Source organism: Microcebus murinus, chromosome 5, assembly GCF_040939455.1.
Source record: "Microcebus murinus isolate Inina chromosome 5, M.murinus_Inina_mat1.0, whole genome shotgun sequence".
Lineage (NCBI taxonomy): Eukaryota > Metazoa > Chordata > Mammalia > Primates > Cheirogaleidae > Microcebus > Microcebus murinus.
This window is the reverse complement of record NC_134108.1, coordinates 66,844,480-66,867,689: the sequence shown is the minus strand read 5'-3', so window position 1 is coordinate 66,867,689 and position 23,210 is coordinate 66,844,480. Positions and strand designations below refer to the sequence as shown.

At 34.5% G+C, this 23,210-nt stretch overlaps 1 protein-coding gene across 2 annotated transcripts in view; it reads right to left on the bottom strand.

Moving 5' to 3' along the window:
- RNGTT (RNA guanylyltransferase and 5'-phosphatase) overlaps positions 1 to 23,210 on the bottom strand; it is a 269,902-nt gene that overhangs the window by 25,665 nt on the left and 221,027 nt on the right. Inside the window, exon 15 of one of the 2 annotated variants that reach the window (XM_076003118.1) lies at positions 1,780 to 22,555. The exons of the other annotated variant lie outside the window; for it this stretch is intronic. Within the exon in view, the coding sequence (XP_075859233.1) occupies positions 22,544 to 22,555 (12 nt within the window). The 3' untranslated portion in view covers positions 1,780 to 22,543. Of the gene's footprint in view, positions 1 to 1,779; positions 22,556 to 23,210 lie in introns of those variants that run through there. 2 annotated transcript variants of the gene reach the window in all.

Genomic DNA, 23,210 nt, shown 5'->3' with positions numbered 1-23,210 from the left:
TTTTGGTTATATACATGGACTGCTTTTGTACTGCTTGAGTCAAAGTTATAAGTGTGCCATCACTCAGATGATGTACATTGTACCCATTAGGTATGATTTCACCCATCCCCTCCTCCCCCCTCCCCCCTCCTACCTGCTTGATTTTCACTGAGTTTTACTTCCATTTGTGCTCCTGAGTACTGTTTGGTTAGTTACAATTTAATAGTGAGTACATGTGGTGTTTGTTTTTCCATTCTTGTGAGACTTCACTGAGGAGGATGGTCTCCAGTTTTACCCAGATTGTTATAAAGGGAATTAATTCATTTTTTATGGCTGAGTAGAACTCCATGGTATCCACATACCACATTTTATTAATCCACTCATGAATTGATGGGCACTTGGGTGGATTCCACATCTTTGCGACTGTGAGTTGTGCTGCAATAAACATTCTAGTGCAAATGTCTTTTTGATAAAATGGCTTTTTTTCTGTTGTGTAAATACCTGGTAGTGGGATTGTTGGATCAAATTATAGGTCCACTTTTAGTTCTTTGAGGAATTTCCATACTATTTTCCACTAGTTTGCAGTCCCATCAACAGTGTGTAAGTGTTCCTTTCTCTCTGCATCCACGCCAGCATCTAATGTTTCAGGACTTTTGATAAAAGCCATTCTCAGGTTAGGTGATAATTCATTGTGGTTTTGATTTGTATTTCTCTGAGATTAGTAATGTTGAACATATTTTCCTACAGTTATTGGCCATTAGTCTATCTTCTTTTGAAAAGCTTCTGTTCATGTCTTCTGCTCACTTTTTAATGGGGTTGTTTGATTTTTTTTCTTGCTTATTTGCTTGAGTTCTTTTGTAGATTCTGGTTATTAGCCCTTTATCAGATGTATAGCATGTGAATATTTTCTCCCATTCTGTGGGTTGTCTATTTGCTCTGTTAATTGTTTCCTTGGCTGTCCAGAAGCTTTTGAATTTAATCAAGTTTCATTTATTTATTTTTGTTGTTGCTGTGATTGTGATTGCCCTTGGGGTCTTCTTCATAAATTCTTTGCCTAGGCCAATATCTAGAAGAGTTTTTCCAACATTTTCCTCTAGAGTTATTATGATTTCATGTCATAGATTTAAGTCTGTTATCCATCTTGAATTAATTCTGGGGAGTGGTGAGAAATATGGATCCTAATAAATTATAATTTAAATAATTATTTCCAAAGATTACATTCTACTTGGGAGAGTCTGTAGGTGGGAAGGGCGAACGGCATAACAAAGTGGCTCGAACCAAGCATAATATCTGTCAAATTTCTTTTTTTTCTCTTTCCAAATGCACTTCATTCTGACCATATCATTTCTGCTGTTTGCTATTCTAGCTGCAGCACAAACCACAAATCATAGCAAATTGCAGAATTTCTCAATCATTAAGGATTTACAATAGGTTAATTTTTAAGTGGGCTGCATTTCACAGCTGCAAAGCTTTTGTCTGATTTCTAGACCAAATGAGAAGCCATTATTGGTTTGAATGACCTTTCCGTGGGCATGACTAACAAAAGGAAAAAGAAACGTGGACAAAACAGGCTGCTCTGCCAGGTAAGGTGAGGTAATCACAATAGCTTACTAAACAGAGTGCCAAACTCTATGGCACAATAGACCAGCTCCCTGTCTGTTTAGTACCAAGCATGAGGAAAATTATAAGCAGATTATGGATTCACTGCATGCCTGGGATAATAAAACCAATACATAACCTGGGAAAGCTTTGCAATCTACCATTAACATGGGGAGGAGGAGAAAATGTAATATGGATGTCTAACACTTTTCTTTTTTTTTTTTTTTTTTTTTTTTTTAGAGACGAGGTCTCGCTCTTGCTCAGGCTGGTTTCGAACTCCTGACCTTGAGCAATCCGCCCGTCTCGGCCTCCCAGAGAGCTAGGATTACAGGCGTGAGCCACCGCGCCCGGCCTTAACACTTTTCTTTATAAATAGTTATAAGTATGACTGGCTTATTTGATCTTGCTTGTTTTTTAAGATGTCTGTCGCACAACCAATGCAAGTATTTCATAAAGTATATCTGTCAGATTGAATTCAATAAATGGTCTACTTACTTCTGGCAGTAACAAATATCTAACTTAAAATTATTTTAATGATCATTAAATACCCATGTTTAACAAAGTTCACAATATACTGAACCTAATATTTGAGCAAGGCAATTCATTAAGATGTCAATGTACAATTCAAATTTACTTCAATGAGTCCTTCATTCACTTTCTAGGACTTGCTAACAATTTGGATCCAATAGTGTTCTTTTTTTTTTTTTTTAATACTTGAGCAATGTGTGCTGGTTACATATAACATCATCTCCTTTATCTCACCTGCTGTAAATTCAGCTATGGCCTTCTTATAGGTAGAGAGACCTCAAAAGAACTGTCTTCCAGATAGGCCTATGTGGGGTATGTGGTAGTAAAAACCAAATGCTTCAATAATAAATGAAGAGTTCCTTCCTATTCATCCTACTGCTTAGAACACCAAGAATAATCCTGAGGTTCTTCCTTTTTTATCTTCTAGAGTAAACTCTTTCTCCTTTAAAATGACTCACTTGGCTTTAGTGGCACTTACAGGCACCAAAGCCCACAGACCCATACACCTTTGAATCATTAGATTAGAAACACAGAACTCCTTAGTTTAGTAAAAATGTTCTTGTGGTGATTAGGACTGATCTTAGCAAACAAAGCTTCTAAGTTTTCTTTCTTACAAGTCTATATATCAAGTTAGTGTAGACTGTAATCACAGCAGGTATAACCTGCCTTTGATGGGTACGATTGGGCATTTGACTCTTTGCCATGCCCAAATCATTCCATTTTTATATATGCTTTCTCAACAATTAATATTTCTTCTACTTTGAGAAAGAAATCTTAAGAGTTATTGACAAAGGCATTACACAGAGTGATAATAATACTGCTCAGAACCCTAGGGTTCCGTTTTGTGTCTCTATGTACTCCTTGAAAGACATTCACAGTGGATTTACTGAAATCTGCATCGTCAGCTCCAGGTATTGGAGATATAAAATCCCTCAAAAGACATTGAAAGTTTGAAAACGATTACAATAAATTAACTGCATCAAGTGTCACATTCTCTAAATATCTCCCCGTCAATTTTTTTCAAAACACACAATAACCTCTCTCATAAAATTAAACATTTTGGAGCCGAAACACAAAAGCAGGAAACTTGGAGATCATCAAATCAAACACATTTATTCTAAAATATTCAAGTATTAAAGTGCCCCCATTATCTCTATTAGTGTATGTGTACGTGTGTGAGCATTCATGTACTAAGGTGGTATAAAACCAGGGGAAATAGCAAATTCATTATTTTGGAAACTTGTACTGAAAACTAAGTTAAGGTTTTTAGTCAAGATACTTATTTTCATCAGAGATATATACTTTCTAAAATTAATGACTGAGATTTTTCTTCCTCCATGGGGAAAGGAAAGGGACAGAACTAACATTTATTAAATGCCTGTGATATAGCAGGATACTTTACATATATTATGCTTCTTATAATACTGAGGAAATTAATGATCAGAGTATTTAAATAATTCTTTCCAGATTGCATTTGGATTTAGAGCTCTATGTTGTACTATCTCTTGGTAATAACTGGGAAATTCAACATACTAGAGGAAAAGGAAAATTCTATTAGTGTTCACTCATAACCAAGAAATTACTACATAGCTAAACCAAAAAGCTAATGGAATTGGGCTAATGGAATATCCTTTGCTCTCACCCTAAAGTAAAGTAGACATATGGACTCTCGTAGGTCATGATGAGTTTAATGGAATATAATCAGATAAGAAACATAGGCTACAAGTGAGGGGGAAAAAAAACCCAAAACCATAAGCTTCAAGTGCCATGTATTCGGCCAAAACCAGTCTGAAAAAAAATAGGTCTGGCAAGAAGACAGGACAAAAGAAATTGGAGAAATCTCAGAAGTGAATAGGGATAAGATGCAAAGAAGTAGACAAAATTCTACAAGTCCTCAGCTGGATCTGTGCAATGGAGATAAAGTGCTTTTTGGTTGAGTAATATACAAACAAGATTTCGCTGACAGTCAAGCACTATATAACTTTTTAGTAGGCTCCAGTGATTAAAACAGTCTTTTCTGTCCTGGCAACTGGTTTATCTGCTCTTATTGTCAAACCTAGAGGGAAAAGGAAGGATCTTTGCATAAAATTCTACATGTATGTAAAATACATGCTATTATCTAAAGATTTCTATATTAAGTAGTATATATTCTATATTTAGTAGTATCTGATTGATCTTTGAGAGAATTTTGACAATACATAATTCCTAAAGATTATATTTAGAACCAGATTAAATTTTTCATTTTGTTCTCTCCTTCCCTCACGTCCCATATTTCCGAATTAGGCTTCTGTTCTAGTCCTATCCTGGTAAGGGTAATGAGAATATCTCCTAGTGGGAATAAAAAACAAAAACCAAAATTACGTAGGCAAAAAACAAAAAAAAACCAAACCTACATTTTTAGACATTCACAGCTCAACTGCTCTTATCAAGCCTTCAGAGGATCTATTCTAAATAAGGTAGCTGTGGTACCTATTATTTTCTGGGAAATTATTAATATTTTCTGGGCACATGACAATTAAAGCAGGTGGCTTTGCACCTTTCCTCTAAAAAGTATCTAGCACAGTGTTGGTGCTTAATAAAAATTATATATCAGGGTAAGTGATATGCTTGGCAAGAACACTTTCAAGTTGTATTTTGCAGGTTATTCTCACACTAGCATGCCTCCCTCTAATTTTGACTATGTCAGCTCAACTCCATGACTATCAGATATCACCATGTGAGTCTTTGAAGACTGAGATTCTAGCAATGCCATGCTGTGCCTTTGCCAACTTTTAGGCAAGTTCACCTGTAACCCTGAGCTCCTGTGGCTTCCACTGTGGTAGACTCTTGGGCCAGTAGCACACTTGCTACATGAGGGTCTGCTATAGCCAAATGACAATGCAGGAGGGATGTCTATTTAGGGGCTTTATTCAAAACTGGAGGACACTATGTAGTGTTGAAAAGTAACAAGCCAAGAATTCATCATCTGCTTTGTTTGCCAGCTGCCAGCTGCCACAGAAGACACAGCGGATCACCTCCTGGTACGGTTCTGTGCCCAGAAGCTCCAAATTAGCACTACTTTAAATCTCTTGCCACCATACTTCAGATGTTACCACTATCATTTCCATTTTTCTTTTAGAATATTCCAGGGACAACAGTCCTTCAAATCCTACCATCTAATTGGTGCTAAATTTACATACAGTCATGCTTCCTCCTCTCTGGTATAAAATGGATATTCCAGCCCTTTTTTGTCTTTAGGAAAGATGGGGGTGGGGTGGAGTGGGGAGGGAGGGAGGAAGCTCCCTGTTTTAACTATTGCACAGCCTAGAGTTTCACTAGCAGACGAATGCTGGGTAGCCCTACTCTAGAGCCTACCGATGGCGAGCAAATAGCCAAATTTAACCTCAAATTAATCATTAAATATGAACTCCAACTTAAAGAGGCTGGCAATAGTTTGGCAAGCCAGGAGAAGTGGCAGAGTGAACACTTTGGGACTTTTTTTGGCTTTTTAAAAAATCTGACACGATAAAAGGAAAAGTAACTCAGTTACATTTTCTTTTGTCAGTTTTGTTTTTTAGCAACTTGTTTTTTGCTTAAATAACTTTTTAGAAAGCAAAACCCAACAGTGAGAACAATTATGTTAATAATGCCAGGAAATTTGTTTGCTTTGTTAAATTGAGCTTCAAAAGCACTTCAATTGAACATACATTTGTGATTGCAAGTAATGCCTATTCTTATATCCATTTAAAATGTTTACTTTATTACAGCTTATTATAAATGTGAAGTCTAAAATGCAGCACCATGGCTGCTCAATTTCCAGGCCACAATTTTATGATAATCATATGAAATGTATTCATGTGTCAACAGAACTGCCTAACAATGTCCCAAATGGAGTTGTTAGCAGTTCTGCCTTTCTGATGGCCACACAGTCTGTGCTCCATAGCATTAAGAAACTACAAGTGGAGAGCTCTTATTTGATAATTTTAACTTAGTTTGTAACATGTACTATTAGTACTTTGCTACACTTAGCTCAGTTTAATTGCTACTATCTCATAATATAAGTGAAAACTGACTCTAAATACTCAGACATGTGAATGAGATAAATGGTTCTGTTTCTTTTCTATGGCTGGATTCTCATTTTAGGTAGTTTTTAAGTACACCAGAGAGGTCAAGACTGCAGAATCCTTCTGCACTTGATGTTCCCTACTGCATGGAGTGTTGAAAAGGTACCTGGAAGATACCTTTTGTCACTTTGACATCTCAGCACTTATAATATATGCAGATCCAACAACTAGAAATGAATAATGGTCTAGAGGTGTCCCTCTCTCCCAAGTACTGATTTTTCTGCAGCATTCATGTCCTCCTCACTTTTGTGACAAGTAGCCCATAGGACAGTGTCTGGTGTAGGGGCTGAAATTTTAAGCCACAATTTCTCAACTCGACTTTTTTTTTTTTTTTGAGGTTTTACTACACAAGTACCATGCCATGTGCTTTTATGCTCATTATTTCATTCAAAGCATCCATTTGCATGTAGTGGACTATGCACTTTTAAGTTGAGGAAAATAGCTACTGTCAGGAACCAGGATCATGTAGTAGTAAGTCATATATTAGGGTTAAAAAAACAAAATACTCCTAGGACTACTTCTCTAAATTAATCATAGATCTGTGCAAATGTCCAATCAACTTCAAGACAATTCATTTTTTATATCCAACTGCTTTTGAAAGAGTACCAAGTCCAGAATCTTAGCTGGAAGAGAGCATAAGGGATCACCTAAGCCAACTCTTTTTTAGATGGAAACCACTTAAGTTTACAGAAAACTTAGCCTAGCATATGCCTTTCTGGGTGCAGAGCTAGAACCAGAGTCCAGATTTCTGGTATCTCAGTCTAGTGTAATGACTCTGGGGTAGTCTACAAGATAACTCTTAATAAACAAAAGGGATAACTTTGCAGGCCAAATTTTCGCTTGTAATCATATATGTTTCACCGAAAAGGAGAAAAATGTTTGATCCAGTTAATTCAATGCGAGAAAAAGTTTATATACCAACTTCCTACAAACACACATTTCATAAAACAATTTATTTTCTTACTTTGTGCAATGCATTGTACTATCTTCTCTTCTATTTAATTAAAACAAAAACAAAGACATACAACAGGCTGAGATCCACCAAAATGGAACTCAAGACTGACCACCAAAGTTGAAAAACGAACCTCACAGAGTATCAAAGAGAACTGATTTCAACTAGTAAGGAAGCAGAGAAGGCATTTTACCTTTTCTAGTCTTGGATTATATAAACAATGGAGGTGGGAAACTCTTAGGACAGGAGTCTTCCTGCTTAAGATGTCAAGTTGGGCTCCACCTTATGGCTCCTGCCACTTTTCTTTCCCATAGTGAGAACACTAAGAAGAGGCTGCCCTGACTGGACAAACACTCTCACCAATCTCTTCTGTAGTCCCTTTGGTATAATATGCTACCAAAATACAGCTGATGCTTGACTTTAATTTAAAATTTTCAGATGACATTTTTCTCCAGAGAATTGAGTCTATTTTGTCAGCTCCTAAAATATATCACATGACTTCTTTGAGTATAATTCCTTTGTTCTGTTTACATTCTCCCCCATTAAGTGGTAAGCTCCTTGAGTAAAAAAACAAAGGCCATCATTTTGTTCACTGCCAGATCCCCTACTAAACACATAAAATGTGCTCAATAAATATGTGTTGGGGGGGAAAAAAAAGCTTGATGAACCTTACATAAAGGAATTATAAAACTTGCATCAGATTTCAAAACATTCCAGCCATTATTAAATGACTTCTGTCCTTGGACTGAGTAGGCTCTCTTGTTCCAGGCCTCTGTCTTTATTCTCCCCCCATGATAGGCATATGCATTTTCCCCTCTGGATAGCATCTTCTCTTTTACCAGGATCACTCTGTCCGAAAAACCCTTTCTGATTCCACAGGTTCTTGTGTTTCACTGTTAACAGTACCTTACTCTTCCCTTATCTTGGGAAGACATGGTGTTGAAATCTCTCTATTTCCAACTTGACAATAAGCACAATCAGGATGGAACTTTAATAAAGTGTCTGGTACAGTATGTGCTCAATTAAAGTTTCTTTTTTTTTTCATTTGTATAATACAGTCTCTTTCCAATTTTTGCATGCACATATGAATCAAAAGTTATATACTTTGGGCCTGAAAACCAAACCAAATCAAAACAGAATTAAGTCCAACCTAATGACCCAGTCATATGGGTAATTAGTAGCTGGATCAACAATAGCTTTTTTTTTTTTTTTTTTTTTTGAGACAGAGTCTCGCTTGTTGCCCAGGCTAGAGTGAGTGCCGTGGCATCAGCCTAGCTCACAGCAACCTCAAACTCCTGGGCTCAAGCAATCCTGCCACCTCAGCCTCCCGAGTAGCTGGGACTACAGGCATGCACCACCATGCCTGGCTAATTTTATATATATATGTTAGTTGGCCAATTAATTTTTTTCTATTTATAGTAGAGACGGGGTCTCGCTCTTGCTCAGGCTGGTTTCGAACTCCTGACCTCGAGCAATCCGCCCGCCTCAGCCTCCCAGAGTGCTAGGATTACAGGCGTGAGCCACCGCGCCCGGCTCAACTATAGCTTTTTGAGTAGAAGTTCTTTAAAACTATGCTACCACTTATAAGTAGGAAATAGGACATTAGAAGGGGAGAAGTGAAGAGAGGAACAGGGAGGAAAAAGTAAGCAGGCAAACCATCTATCATGCATTTTTATGGCAGATGGGAAACAAACAAAATGGTTAAGGCATTCTATTACATCACATTCATTATATACCAAGAATTTTCTGCTTCCTAAAATATGAAAGATAATAACTTATCCACCCAGCATTTATCATACTGTTTACAGGAGGAAAAAAAGATACATGCATCATTCCCTTTTGCATCAAGTGCCCAATTTGGAGAAGCATTAGATAATACATACTATGAAAAGGCAAATTTTAAATAAGAAATGCATTTACACAGCACAACTTATAGAAACTCAAAGGTTCTATAACATTAACCCTTCACATTCTCATGAGCTAGTTTTGCAAGATTCTATTTTAAACAGTGGACTTAAGACCCACGTAAATAAGGAATAATTTAAAATAGGTTTCTGACTCCCTGTCTGCCTCTCTAAAATAAGTCTACATTTCCCTCTTAAAATAATTTTCCATGTTTCCACAATAAAAATCTTAAGAAATATTTCCATCATAATTTTCCACCAAATCTGCAGATAGAAGGATAAGCAAATTGTTTCAAGAAATATGACTTAGCAAATTAGTTCAAATTGGCTTCAGTAATAATATTCACTGGGACTGCATATGGCTGAAAGGCTACAGATTCAGAAAAGACATATGACAATCCATTGAGAGTCTGCTCTGAGTGGACAAAAGGTTGGCTTTAAGTCCCTAATAATTCATCATTTTATTAATGATCCAACAGATGACTTCGTGAATAGCCTACTAATAAGGTCAAAATTCAAATTTGGAGGTTCTTTTGAATTTCCACCAGGAAAAATAATAAATCTTAGAGGAGTGGTTTTTGCACACACAAAAAAAAATTGCAGAAAACAAAATATAACTAGGAAAAAATATAAAAGATGAAGTCATGGTAAATATTTAATATGTAAATGAAAATAGGAAAGTTATAATCACTGTGGAGAGAGAAATGATAGTAGACAGAAAATCAGAACAAAGTTTAAAATGAGACATTATATATTATTATTATTAATAGTACTCACTCCTTTTGACAGAATTATATTACTGTAGCAGGATACAGAATTTTGGAGGCAAGATTCTTGAAAGAAGAAACAAATATCCTGAGGGAGCTAAGAAATGTTGATGCAGAACTGAGGTTACATTTGAGTAGCAGTTTGCTAGGCTCTTCCTTTATTTTATACCTTCTCTTTATATTTACTCAGAAAACTACAAAATGCCTAAACAAGGAAAAAATACATACAAAACAATCATTCCTTTGTATTTATTGTTTTCTGTATTTGAGCTATTTGTGTGTTTGTATATGCATGCTTGCAAGTATATGTGCATGTATATGATGAATACACATATAATATATAGGTATTATATTTATATATGTTTCATATTTTAAATACCAAATCCAGAGTTTTTAGGAAAAAAATCTAGAATTTAAACAGAGCATGAATAAATCAAGCCTTCCAACTGAGGAGAGGATATGAACAGAAAGCTCATCTTTCATTTTTAATCTTCCGAGGCCTAGAAAGAAAAACCCCAGTCCCTCAATGCACATATATAGATACAACTGCCCATGTAGTCAAAAAATGACAGAATCAGGAACAGAATCCTGCATTCTTGATTTTCAGTCCTGCAGACTTTCCTCTATATTTCACACTCCCCAACATATACTTTGATTTAATCATTTGGAGATTATGTGATTGCTTTAATTTTTATTCTACAGATCTACAAATTTATAACTTGCGGTTTCTAGTACTTATGCTGGTTTCTTAAAAGGCATCATAGATTCAACCTTCTCCTGTTCTTTGGTCCAAAAATAGAGACACGTTCTCCTTTTTAGATTTCTTCAGCTCCTACTATTGTACAGTCATATTCTGATGAACGAAAAGAGCCTCCCCTACCACGGAGTGCATTTGTATCAGAAAGAAACCACCTATAATACAATTCTTCTATGGTCAAGGATATCTCTAGCAGGTGCCCTGATGAATGAGGAGTAAGGCCTTGCCCTGGAACTTCATTTGAAAGTTCTGATATGTACATTGTCTGGCACCTTGGAGTTTATGCAGTTCTTTCAGGAAAGCCAGTTTGGTTATAGCCTCCTATAGATTTAACTTATTCTGAATTCTGCAGTATAAGGAAGGCTGTTTTAAAGTAATTGTAATTTATCATTGCTCATTAATCTATCACCCTTTAGTAAATTAGATCAAATTTTAAGGAGGAGCAGACATATGTTTCTATGAGGTCATAGGCAGTGTTTGCATAATTCAGGCAGCTAGTCATGGAAGATTTCAAACTTACTTCCCTCTAATTCCAAAGGTATTACCTATATAATACAAATATAATTCTTAAAGTATTTATTTTATTTGGCTCTAAATAGTCTCACCTTTATTTTATAAATCCTTAAAGTCAAATAATCACAAATGACTGCATTTTGGTTTAAGGGGAAAAAAAAACAACCCTAGAAAGGATCCTGGACATGATTAAATGAAAAAACACATTTTTAATTAAAAAAAAAAAAACTGTTTTAAAACAAAGATGAGAACCCCAAATCTCACACCCCATTCTGAGCCCTTTTCAATATACCACACTGCTTCCCTTTTGCTTCTTCATAGGTAATTTAAGGCAATTTAAGGACAATAGTGCACAGTATCTTCCTTATCTTGCTAGATTGAGACAATTTAGGAGAGAATACTACAAGAGACTATAAAGAACCCTGGAAAAGGTAGAACCAGATTAAAATCTTGAATCAGATGCTTTTGATAAATGTGTATTGTGCTCCATATTTCACAATCCTTATGTTACTCAATTTTTAAGCTACATAACCTGGAGCACACAATGCTCAGGATACCAGATGGTTGCTATGGGGCTGAATGAGTTAACCTATATAAACCATTTGGTAGACATCAGGGGACTTAACTCTGTTAGTTTGCTTTCCTGTCATTTCCTGGAGTTTTTCTGCACTCAATTTATGTAGCAAAGTATGATAACATATTACATAAACAGAAGAATTTTCTTCCATTCCATCTCCAACTTCCATTTTAAACAAAAAAACTAAATAAACTGAAGAGACTAAACCCCATACAGTTTACTCTTACTTATTCAACATATGCTTTAGCATAAAACTTCTAATGGTAGTAAGCAAAGGCAAATCATAAACTATTTCATTTATTGTCATTCTATTGTCAGCCTGAATTGAGAAAGGCTTGTTATTCTATGAGGTTATTTATAAACTAAAACTGAAGTAAAATGTAGCTTTGAAACAGAATACCTTGAGCTCAAAATGTCTCCTTAAGTGGGAACTCTGTGTCACAGATGTAAACTCCTAAGCACAGTGCCCCACATGCCCTACTATTTCTGGAAATGTGTATCAAGTTTTAGGAAGCCAGAGTCCCTAAAACAAATATTCAAAAAGCACCCTGTGGTTTTACTTGCTTGTTTGGTTTCTCATGTCACAATTTCTCATAGGAAAGAAAAACGTGAAATGAAAGTACCTCTGAGGATCCTAATAAATAATCTGAATCCCAAGGTGATAAAAGAATAAGGCCCCTATCTGTAATGGTTTATAATTTCCTCGGTGGAGAGGGGTGATAGTTGTAAAGGAAACACCACTTTTAAAAATGACTTATGAGGCTGGCATCATGCTAGACGCTTTATTTATACCATTCCATACAATTCATACAATAATTCTTAAAAATACATATCATCACTCTCTATAGACAAAAAATTAAGGCACATCCACTACTAAGTTAGATAAGAACCCCACCAGGTCTAATTCTAAAGTCTGTCCTATGGTTCAGAGATTATACTGCTTCTCGATTAAATGGAAAATCATCCTTGTGTATTTTAATAGACTCATTAAAAAATTTCCATAAGGGTTTCGGACATAAACATGTGTCACACCAGCTTGCCACTTCTCTCACAGTAGAATCTACGTAGAAAAGCACAAGAGCCAAAACAAACTAAAAACGAAAGGGTTCTATTCTTCTCTAATATGCCAAATTTCTCTATTGGTTAGATACTATGAGCAATTTTCTCACAGGAAATTTCTTGTATTTATAGCAAGCTAATTACTTTTTAGAAGTGATTGTCATCTGTATGTGGATGGTTTTAGAATTCGATTTTGTCAAATGCTGGAAAATTAATTCATGCCTCATCCTATGTAAGCCTCATGTTTTAAGAGATTAAAAGCCACTGCAAAGACCTATTACCATAGAATTCTGAAGTCTACTCTTAACTAAGAAATCCATTAATCTTTTTTGTTTTTGATGATCTAATCTATAAGACAGAAGGTATGTTTGTTGTGATAAGTTCAATGTTCTACCTAATTGTGAAGGGAATATGTTTATTACAAAGAGTAGTTTTATGTTTTAAAGTTTAGACCAAAAAAAAGCTTGCATCTTAATCATGAATGTACTGCATTAAGACATAAAAACAAAAAATTCTAGCAAATAATTATTCTTTAATTTTCTTTTCTTTTAGTAAATCAGATCTATAATATTATTGGCTACAAAAAGTGAGATGTTAACTCTGCTTAACACTGTTTTTTTATCAGCTAAATAGAAGCACTTTACCATCTTTACAGATGTTTTTCATACATACTTTTCTCAAAAGCTACAATATGTTCTTTGCTACACAATAACTGTTTTCTCTCAAGAGGGGAATGTAAGCAACATTTTGAAAACTTTAATTTGTTGAAATATGCAACCTTCTGCTGAGCCTCTTATTTTGTATCAGCAAAAGTGAATTATGCCACATTTGCTACTGTCAAACGAAAAAAATGTTTAAATGACTTGACTCTGATTTTTTTCAGTTGACTATGGTAATGCTTTTCAAAAATGATGTCAAAGATGCCACTTTACTATAGTAAAATAATAGAACAGACATTTGGTGGAATCAACAGATGGTGCATCCATAAAGAACTTTTTTTTTCCAGAGAAGGCAACATCTATTTCTTTATCTACATTGAGTCCCTCAAAAGCATGTGATACTATTATAATGAAGGTCTTCAGTAGTTATGAGACTTTAAAAATGAGTAACCCAAAAAAGTTTAATAGGCTTTCAAGACTTATCAACATAGAGAGTTACCTATTATTCATATACTTCAGTCTATGAGATATATACTTTCTCACTTCAAACATGAAAATTTCAGTCATGAGTAAAAATATACATAAGTAAAATCACAAAAAGTAAATAGGAATACAGGAAAATATAAGATGCCACAGGCAGTATATGAGTATTTGCCAAGTGGCACAAATTGTACACCCTTCCCAAATAAAAAGGTTGCTCCTTCACAGAAATTGACTCGTACCTCCCTTACGATTCTTACTGTACTACTTTTTGCTTTATAGCTATTTGTATATATATCCTAAGTTCCTTAAAAGGATGGATTTTGCTTTTCATTTCTGAATGCTCCCACAACACTGAAAGATACCTAGCACTTGGTAAGTGCTTAGTAGTTGTTTATTTGAATACCTGAATGAATGAAGATAAAGATGATGAAGACAGCAGCTACACTCAGTGCCAGGCACTAACTGTTTCACATACATTAACTAATTTACTGTTTTCTCTTTGTATCTCTACTTTACAAATGAGGAAACTACAGCATAGAGAGAACAAATACGTTGCCCCATTCATCTAACTCCTTTACACCATTCAATTCTTGGTTTAAAGATGACTTTATCAGGGAGGTCTCTGTGACCCATTAGACAGGCCAGCTACCCTTGTCATGCATTTGTATAGACCCTTTCATTTCTGTACCATTATATTCACTACTCCTGAAGTACTTATTCAATTAGCAGCCTTGCACAGTAGACAGTAAGCTGCATGAAAGCAGGGACCATGTCAGTCGTATTCACCACCTGAATCCCAATGCCTATCAAAGTACTTGGCACAGAATGGGTGCTTAATGAATATCAGTGTATGACTGAATGATACATAACATGTGGTAGGTATCCATTAAATGTTCATTTATGGAGTAAGCAACAAAAATAAGTGACTCTGAGGTGATGCTGAACTAGTCAATTTAATTGCCTGGTAGGCAGCTAAAGATTCAAAACTGAGGTTTAAGAGAAGAATGAGGATTAGAGGTAAAGAATTGAGAATCATCTGCAGATTACTATTCTACAGTTATAACTGAACATAACAAAGCTGTGGGATTACAGTTGACCTATTTCTGAATACCTATTACTTATATATTCAGGAGAATTCAACATATGTTTAAGTTGTAAGCTCTCAAAACAAAAATTTGGAAAAAACAATAATTGAAAAAGTAGATGAAATCATTCTTTAAGAAATTTCTCTTGCACGGTATGGTAAGCTGCTTGAGTTATTTTTATATCTAATAATATACTGCTTTTATGGGAGTGCCTAGAATATGCCATCAGCATGATTCTAGTTAGATATGAAAAGCTTCTAGTTTACAGTAAAACTGCTGTGTTTTAAGATGACCATGGTGATGCTGAAATACACTGTTACTATGACTATATACCACAAGCACTCATACACCAGACATGAGCTCTGCATTGTAGAGACAAGCAAAGTATATAAATCTACAGATAAACTTAAAGAGGAATGTGGATTATAAATCATGTTGCACTGTTACTGCTAAGACAAAAGTGAAAATTCGAAGAAGACGCTGACTGACAAGAAAATAGAAAGCAGAACTGATTCAGTTACTCTGTTGGAGAAACTTGAAGATACACATTTGCAAGGAAAGTTGGAGAGTGAAGCATTTTAAGTTTCAAACCTGCTTTACATCACTTTGTACGGCCGTGAGTGGCAGTAACAGAGACATTAGCCCCTGCCACAGTGAAGAAAGGGAGACTTTTGGAATAAAGACAGCAGAGTCACTGAGGAAAAGAAACCACTGCAAATGAAAGAACATTCTTTCTGAGTATAACTCCTATTGCTTTTTTCTTCTTGGCTATATTCAAATATACACAGCCAATAAGCAACATTAACATTCAAATATTTAGGATCTCAAAAGCAATATATGTAATTAAAAGAAATAAAAGGTAAGTCTGTCAGCCCTTTAAATGTACAAAACACCGCCCCTAGTATAGTACTGTCTAAAGAAAATACAGAAGAATTAGTTATCCCCTTGCTTAAAAAAATAAGAGAAAAGGGATTACAAGGTCAATGAATCAAAAGATATCTTTAGATTCACAGGTCAAAGATTATGGATATGGATACACACACACACACACACATATATATATATATATCTCATTGGATGCAAATTAAGGTTACTGATTTAACAAGTTTAGTTACTTTATTTTCCCAATAAACATGGGCACAAGTTATTGGCAGGAAACAAAAAATCAGAAGCAGCAGGAAAAGAACTGCCAGAATTTGACCTTGAGAAATGACAACTAACAGCAAATACCTAACTATAAAAACATAGTAATTGTGGGCTGCTTTTCAACATTAACCATTCCTAAGGCCATTACCTTATTAAAGCACAGAGCAACTGCCTAAGATGACACCCAAAATAAAATTTATATATCTTATAAAGCATATCGTTTAAAAATGTAAAGATACTTCTAATATATCAAAGAGAAAAATTAATATAAATACTTTAGAAGGCTACATGGAAAATAAATGATAATGTTGGATAATTAAAGCAAGTCTTTACTGTCTTACATTTTCTACAGAGCTTGTTCTTTTCAGTGCACTGTTGTTGTATGTGCTGGCTCCCTTAAGTTTTCTTGATATCAACATTTTCAAATGAATAATTTAAATCAGCAATATTTATACAAAAACAGTGTCATAAGAACAAAGACAGTGGATTTAGAGAGTCAGAAAAACCTGGGTTCCAATGTCAAACCCATCATTTACTGTCTATATAATCATGGGCAAATGATCTGTGTCTCAATTTTCTCAACTGCAATGAAAATAATATTTATTTTATAACACTGCCATAAATACTAGAAGGTATAATATGTCTTAGGCACATAGCATGTGCTCAATAAAAACGATTTATCCTGCCTCTTTATGAAAATACCTTATTTTCTTCCACACCTGGTACAATTAAAATCATACAGTTCTACTTATGCCAAAGCTAAGTTTTTAAAAATTATCTTTGCTCTCAACACAAAAATCTCACTTTGAAAATATTGTCAAAGATTATTATTTCCAAAAGGGAAGTATACATGTTTCTCAACTTACAATGGGGTTACATCCCAATAAACCCATTGAGTTAAAAATACCATTAAGTCAAAATATATATTTAATATGTCTAACCTATCTAACATCATAGTTAGCTTAGCCTACCTTAAATGTGCTTAGAATATTTACATTAGTGTACAGTTGGGCAAAATAATCTAACATAAACTGATTCTATAAAAGTTGAATAGCTCATGTAATTTATTGAATACTGTACTGAAAGTAAAAATCACAATGATTGTATGGGTACTCAAAGTACAGTTTCTATTGAATGCATATTGCTTTTGCACCACTGTAAAGTCAAAAACTCATTAGTCAAAACCATCATAAGTTGGAAATCCTCTGTGTACATACTGAATCAGAAATATGCAAATTCTATTATCAGGTAGCATAACACCAGAGCATAAGTTTCTGTTTCCAGATTACCATGTAGAAAAACTGAAAGGATTATTTAATGGAGATGGTATACTATAGGAGCTAAATCTTTCGATTTGTTATTTATAGTTCACAAATAATTATTTTTAACACAATAATAGAATCTTGATGCTATGTCATAATTTTGAAGACAACTTTCTGAGGAAGCTATGAATGCAATAACAAAGGGCAATTATCACCTTCAATTGGGGAAAAGGTGCAATGAACTGATTTATCTTTCAAAATAAAAATCGGCATTGAACAAACTTGAACTAGTCAATCTGTTGTCTTTTCACAGAATGCAATTCTCTTATTAAAAATACATGTAACAGACTTAGGCTTAATCTTAACCTCTCAAGACAAAAACGAAGATGAAAAGAACTGAAATAACAATTATGGAAGTGAAGAATCTTCCATGACTTGAACTGTTAGACTCAAAGATATAACTAGCCATATTAAGAAAGGTTTTCCGCCTTTGCATTCACTTCCTGTCACAAATAATAATAGTTCAAGTTGAGCAGCAAAAGAATGTCAGAAACAAATAGAAACATTAACTTGAACTATTTTTATATTAGTTCCACTTTTTTGTTTCTGAAAAACCAATATTTTAAATGACATGAAGATATGAAAACATTTTACTGCCTGATAGTCAAGACTTTAGGAATCCAGGACCCTTTTGTTATCACTCCCACAGTCATCATTTGGTATTTAGTTTCTTTAGCTGGGGCCTAAAGAAGCTATCTGAATTATTGCTATGAATTAGCAAGAAAGTATCAGTTCTTTATGCTAAGTTTGATTATAATCTATAATTTCGATGTTGTCTTAAAAAGCCATTACCCTACCCCACCCCAGTTCCAACTTAGAAACTCTTAAAGAAGTCTGTATAGTTTTGCTGTTAGTACATGTAGCTATTTGTTTTTTAATTTTCTAACACCAATTTACCTCTTCAACCGTATCTCCTGTTCTCTCCCTATATAAACCTTTGCTCCTAGCTAACTACTATCTCTTTGTACTCAAGGCAAACAAACTTTGCTTTCCACACACTTTGCTTTTTCTGTTGTCATAGGTATTTGTTCTGTCCTTACAGGAGGCAGAGAAAGATAAAGAGACACACACACACACGTACTCACTCACAGCCTACCAGTCACCTAATTGGTAGTGCAAAGCAGTTTTTGCTTCCTTTGTGAATCCTACCTTAACTGCCCCTGTCCACACTATTTCCCTCAGCTTTTGACATTTATAGCCAATTCTCAAATTTGACATATCACATCCAACCGTATGATGTTAAGTTAGGGCAGTTAAAATATCTTATTAATTTTTATATGTTCAGTCTCCACCAAAGTACCTTGTACATACATATACAGCAAGTCCTCACTTAACATCATTGATAAATTCTTGGAAACTAAGGACTAAAGCAAAGTATAGCAGGTCCTCTAATAATGTCATTTCATTGTAACGTTAATGACGAAAAAAACTGGTTTCCTTATATGTCATTTCACTTCAAGTTGCAGTTTCCAAGAACGTTTCATTGATGTTAAGTGAGGACTTACTGTATGCTTAACTGATGTCTGTTTTTGACTAGCAGTAAGTTTTGAGACATATAACAGACAAGAGAATAGTACACATAGTCATGGGAATAGGGAATTGTAAACACATGTCATTTATTAGACAGAAATGGGAGTTAGGAAAATAAGGGTAAATGGGGAAGAAAAGCCTGATGGAAGGACTTAACATTTGCTACAGTGGGCAACAGAATGCCACTGCAGATGTTAATGTAAAAGTGGACAAAAGCAAATTTATGCAGTGCAAACTTAAGAGAGGTTCTGAAAGCCATAAATAGGAGAATGAATTTGTGCAAGAGTGCCAAGATACCTAAAATAGGGACTATCAAGGAGTGGAAGGTTTTGAGGAACAAAGTGATGCAGCCCTTCGCCAGGGAATTCAGAAGAGGTGGATGTTACCTGTCCTTGCTGAGAGAGCTGACTGAAGGAGAGACTGGGTCTCAAGAAGAGTGGCCCTAGTAAGGCCCTTTGGGGGCTCTGCCAAGAATGAGTGGAATTCAAAAGAACAGAATTGTGTTTACCTTTTTCAACTAAACTATAATTTTTCATGATTTTATTGATTAAATCACTCACGCCCATAAAAGTGTTTGAAAATCAACATCAGGCTTTACTTAAGACATTACTTATCATGGATAAAAATGACTCCTAAAAGAGCCTGTACACAAGAGCATGAAACAGTTCACCGTTAACAGTAACTTCCCCTCACCAATACAATTTCTACCTTTTCCTCACGTGGCTCCACTTTGCTCTAGACGTCTCTGCTCAACGACATCTCAAGACCTATATGATATACATGTTGCCTTATTTCATTCATCCTTTTGCTAAACCATAACTACCCTGGGAACATTTCCTTGATTATACTCACAGTCACTGCCTTTTACATCATCCAATTACCCTTGTGCTATGCAACCAACCTACTCATCCTGAAACTCAAAAAACATCTGTTCCTTCTCCCTACAATTCTGCTGTAATTCTTTTTGCAGCTAAAATAAGCCCTGAGTCATGAAAATGCCTCCAAGATATACTGATCTTGAAAATCATAGAAATGTTTTAATTCCAACTATGCTCACAGGGCATGCTCAGCTTTTAGCTAGAAAATGAGAAACTATTTTCATTGTATCTAACATAACTGCCACAACTACCTGGAAAAAATAATCTTGCAAATGAGATATTAACTTTTTCTTTCTAACCTAATCTGCGCACTCAAAATGCACAGGTTATTTGTTTACATTAGCTAGTTTTTGAAATAAAATAGACTTTTACAGACTGTTTTAAATTAATAATCATATAATACTTTCACCCAAATCTTTTAGATATTAAGAAGTAATAAAGGTAAAAATAAAAGTATTTAATACATTAGAAAAACAATAAGTAGGGTTGGCCCTTTCAAAAAATAACAGCTAAGAGAAATATATGACACAGTCAATTTCCAAGTGGGATGCTTTGGGAACAGAAAGAAAAATACTTCATAATTATATCAGAAGATATTATAATTAAAAGTCTTTTAATATCTCAGAGATTCACAAGTACTCCCAATACAAAAACTCTCAGCTCTTGCTATTAAAAACTAAGGAATGTAACCACTCAACAATGACTAGGTAGCAAAGATGAGATTATAACTTTGAGCTCTCTTTATACTTCCATCTCTTTCTATGTACACAAAACACAATGATTCTCTATTTTGATCTTTATGGTAAAACCCCATTCCTCTAGTCAAGTCATTTAGTCCAGTAAGTGTCTTAACTAGTATTATATAAATTATAGAGATAATCTTGGCCTACTGTTACCATGAAAATTCAGAAGGGCTTCAAGGACTATAATAATATACTATATATAATGCAATACAAACAGTAACTAATTACTTCAAAATAGTGTACTCTAAAATAACACTCCATAGGAGGCAATATAGTGTATGTGCAGTGTCATCTTCTTGATCTATAAAACTGGAATGTTAAATGTACCCTACACTTTTCTTTTCTTTTCTTTTTTTTTTTTAACAGACAGGGTCTCATTCTGTTGCCCAGACTGAAGTGCAGTGGCATGATCATAGTTCATTGTAACCTAGAATTCCTACACTCAGCCATTCCTTCCTGGCTTAGCATCCCAAGTAGCTGGGACTACAGGTGTGAGCCACCATGCCCAGCTTGGCTATTTTTCTATTTGATAACAGTAATAACTTTAAAAATTAAAATGTTATTGTTCATGCTTTTGATTTTAAACAAATAAATTATCCTGATTTTTTTTCATGTTACAAAGTTATCAAATAGTGACAAAGAAAAAAAAAAGAGATGAGATTTCCCCCCCAAAATTAATATGGTTGTAACATTATAAAATATAAAAATTACTATATATTAGGGATACATTAAGTGTAAATATTCTTTTATATTACTTGTTTCTCAATGTCTCAGCCTTCTTTGTCCCCCTTCCAAAATTTTTATTTTAAATTTCCCACTAGATAATTGCTTCTATTGGCTAAGACTTAGAAAGTCAAATCTGATTCTAAAATACTATAATCTATTGACAATAAATTCTGGATGGTTAAACAACCTAAAATGGACCTAAAATGTTCCTTTTAAGTCTGTCCACACAGATAGTGGATAAATTAGCTTTTTTAAGAGAGAGAGAGAGAGAGAGAGAGAGAGAGAGAGAGAGAGAGAGAGAGAGAGAGAGAGAGAGAGAGAGAGAGAGAGAACACACACACACACACATATATGCATATATATATAATTTGTTCACTGTTAATATTTTCATAGTTATCAGTCTTAAATCTTAGCAGAAAACATAAAGAACTTACAATTTTTCACTGTTATTACTGAATCAAGTAAAACTAGGTAAAAATATTTTAATCAGAAGTAGCATATAATTTTAGTAAATAAATTATCACTTGTGAAGCTATTTCCTAAGTATTGAAAATGCTGACCTGGTAACACTGTAGAAAAAATTTAAATATTAGTTAAATATTTAGCATATTTTAGTAAAACTGTAAATATCCAAATGGCACTTCAATATTGACTTGTATTTGCAATGTTAAACAAATTTACAAGTTTCTCCATATCTTATACCTCATTGCTTTTAGCATAGTTTGTAAATTTCCTGAACAGCAAACTTGTCATTTTTACTAAGAGGCAATTAAGTCTACAGATAATTGAAATTTTAGCATATGGAGAAGACAAATATTTTGCTCACAGTTTAAAAAAATTATTTTAAGAGATTATTGGATTTTACTTGAATGTATCCTCTTTATCCCAGTTTTAGAAAATTAAAGATCCCTTCTACCTACACACCATAACATTTCTGACAAGATGTCACTTCCTGCAGCAGTCTCAAACTTCTGAAGATGCTCAAGTACCAATTTTAACACTTCCTATTACAAATTTCGGCAACATGTGGATTTGTATTATCTAGACTCAGAGTTTGTTACTGCTCTTTGGGGGTGGGGGCAGAAGGAGAATAATCAAGAGGGCAGGTGATGTTTTACTTACTCAGGGATATTCACAGTGCACATGTTGTCAGCAGAGTAAACAAAGAGCAGCACTGGTCCGGAGATTTCCTAACTGCATGAATCATGGCCATGGAGCACTTGAAATGGGTCTTTACAGTTGTGTCTGCATTTAGGGTAGGAGTGGGAGGAGAAGCTGTTTTGTTGTTTTGTTTTTTGAGACTTCATTAGGCAAGAGGACAAGAGAATAATCTTTTATAACCAACAAGTATTTACTGAAGGAATGATTTTTCTCCTTTCTGTAAGAAGTAAAATGTATAACTTCTAGATATCTAATCTAGTTCAGAATCTGTGGCATTATTTGTCAGACATATGGCTTCTGCAATGGCCATCTTTATATAATCTTTTATATTTACATGGTTATCAGTGCCTTTGAAATTCAAGTTAGAGAACTACTACTTTTTAGAAGCAAAGTACTGGTAAGAAAAAAACCCAACAGGATAATAAGTATCATATTATGTCCTTTTACCAAAATGGGAAGTCCACTGCATTGTAAACGCCTAAGTAAAGTATTGCATGATAACATTTACCTTTTTAAAAAGAAAACTTTTCAAAGATACAAAAAGGAACTGCTTATTCTTTTTGTTCCAAGCCATGTTTAACAAGAATTCACCTTGATAGGCTAGTAGAGTGTTTAAAAAGATACTGAAATATGCGAAAATAATCTCTAATAATTTCTATAAAGTGTCTAGCTCAGAAAGATTGAAAGTCATTGAAATTTACAGCTAAGGAAAATGCTAAATTTCTTAATTGGAAAACAA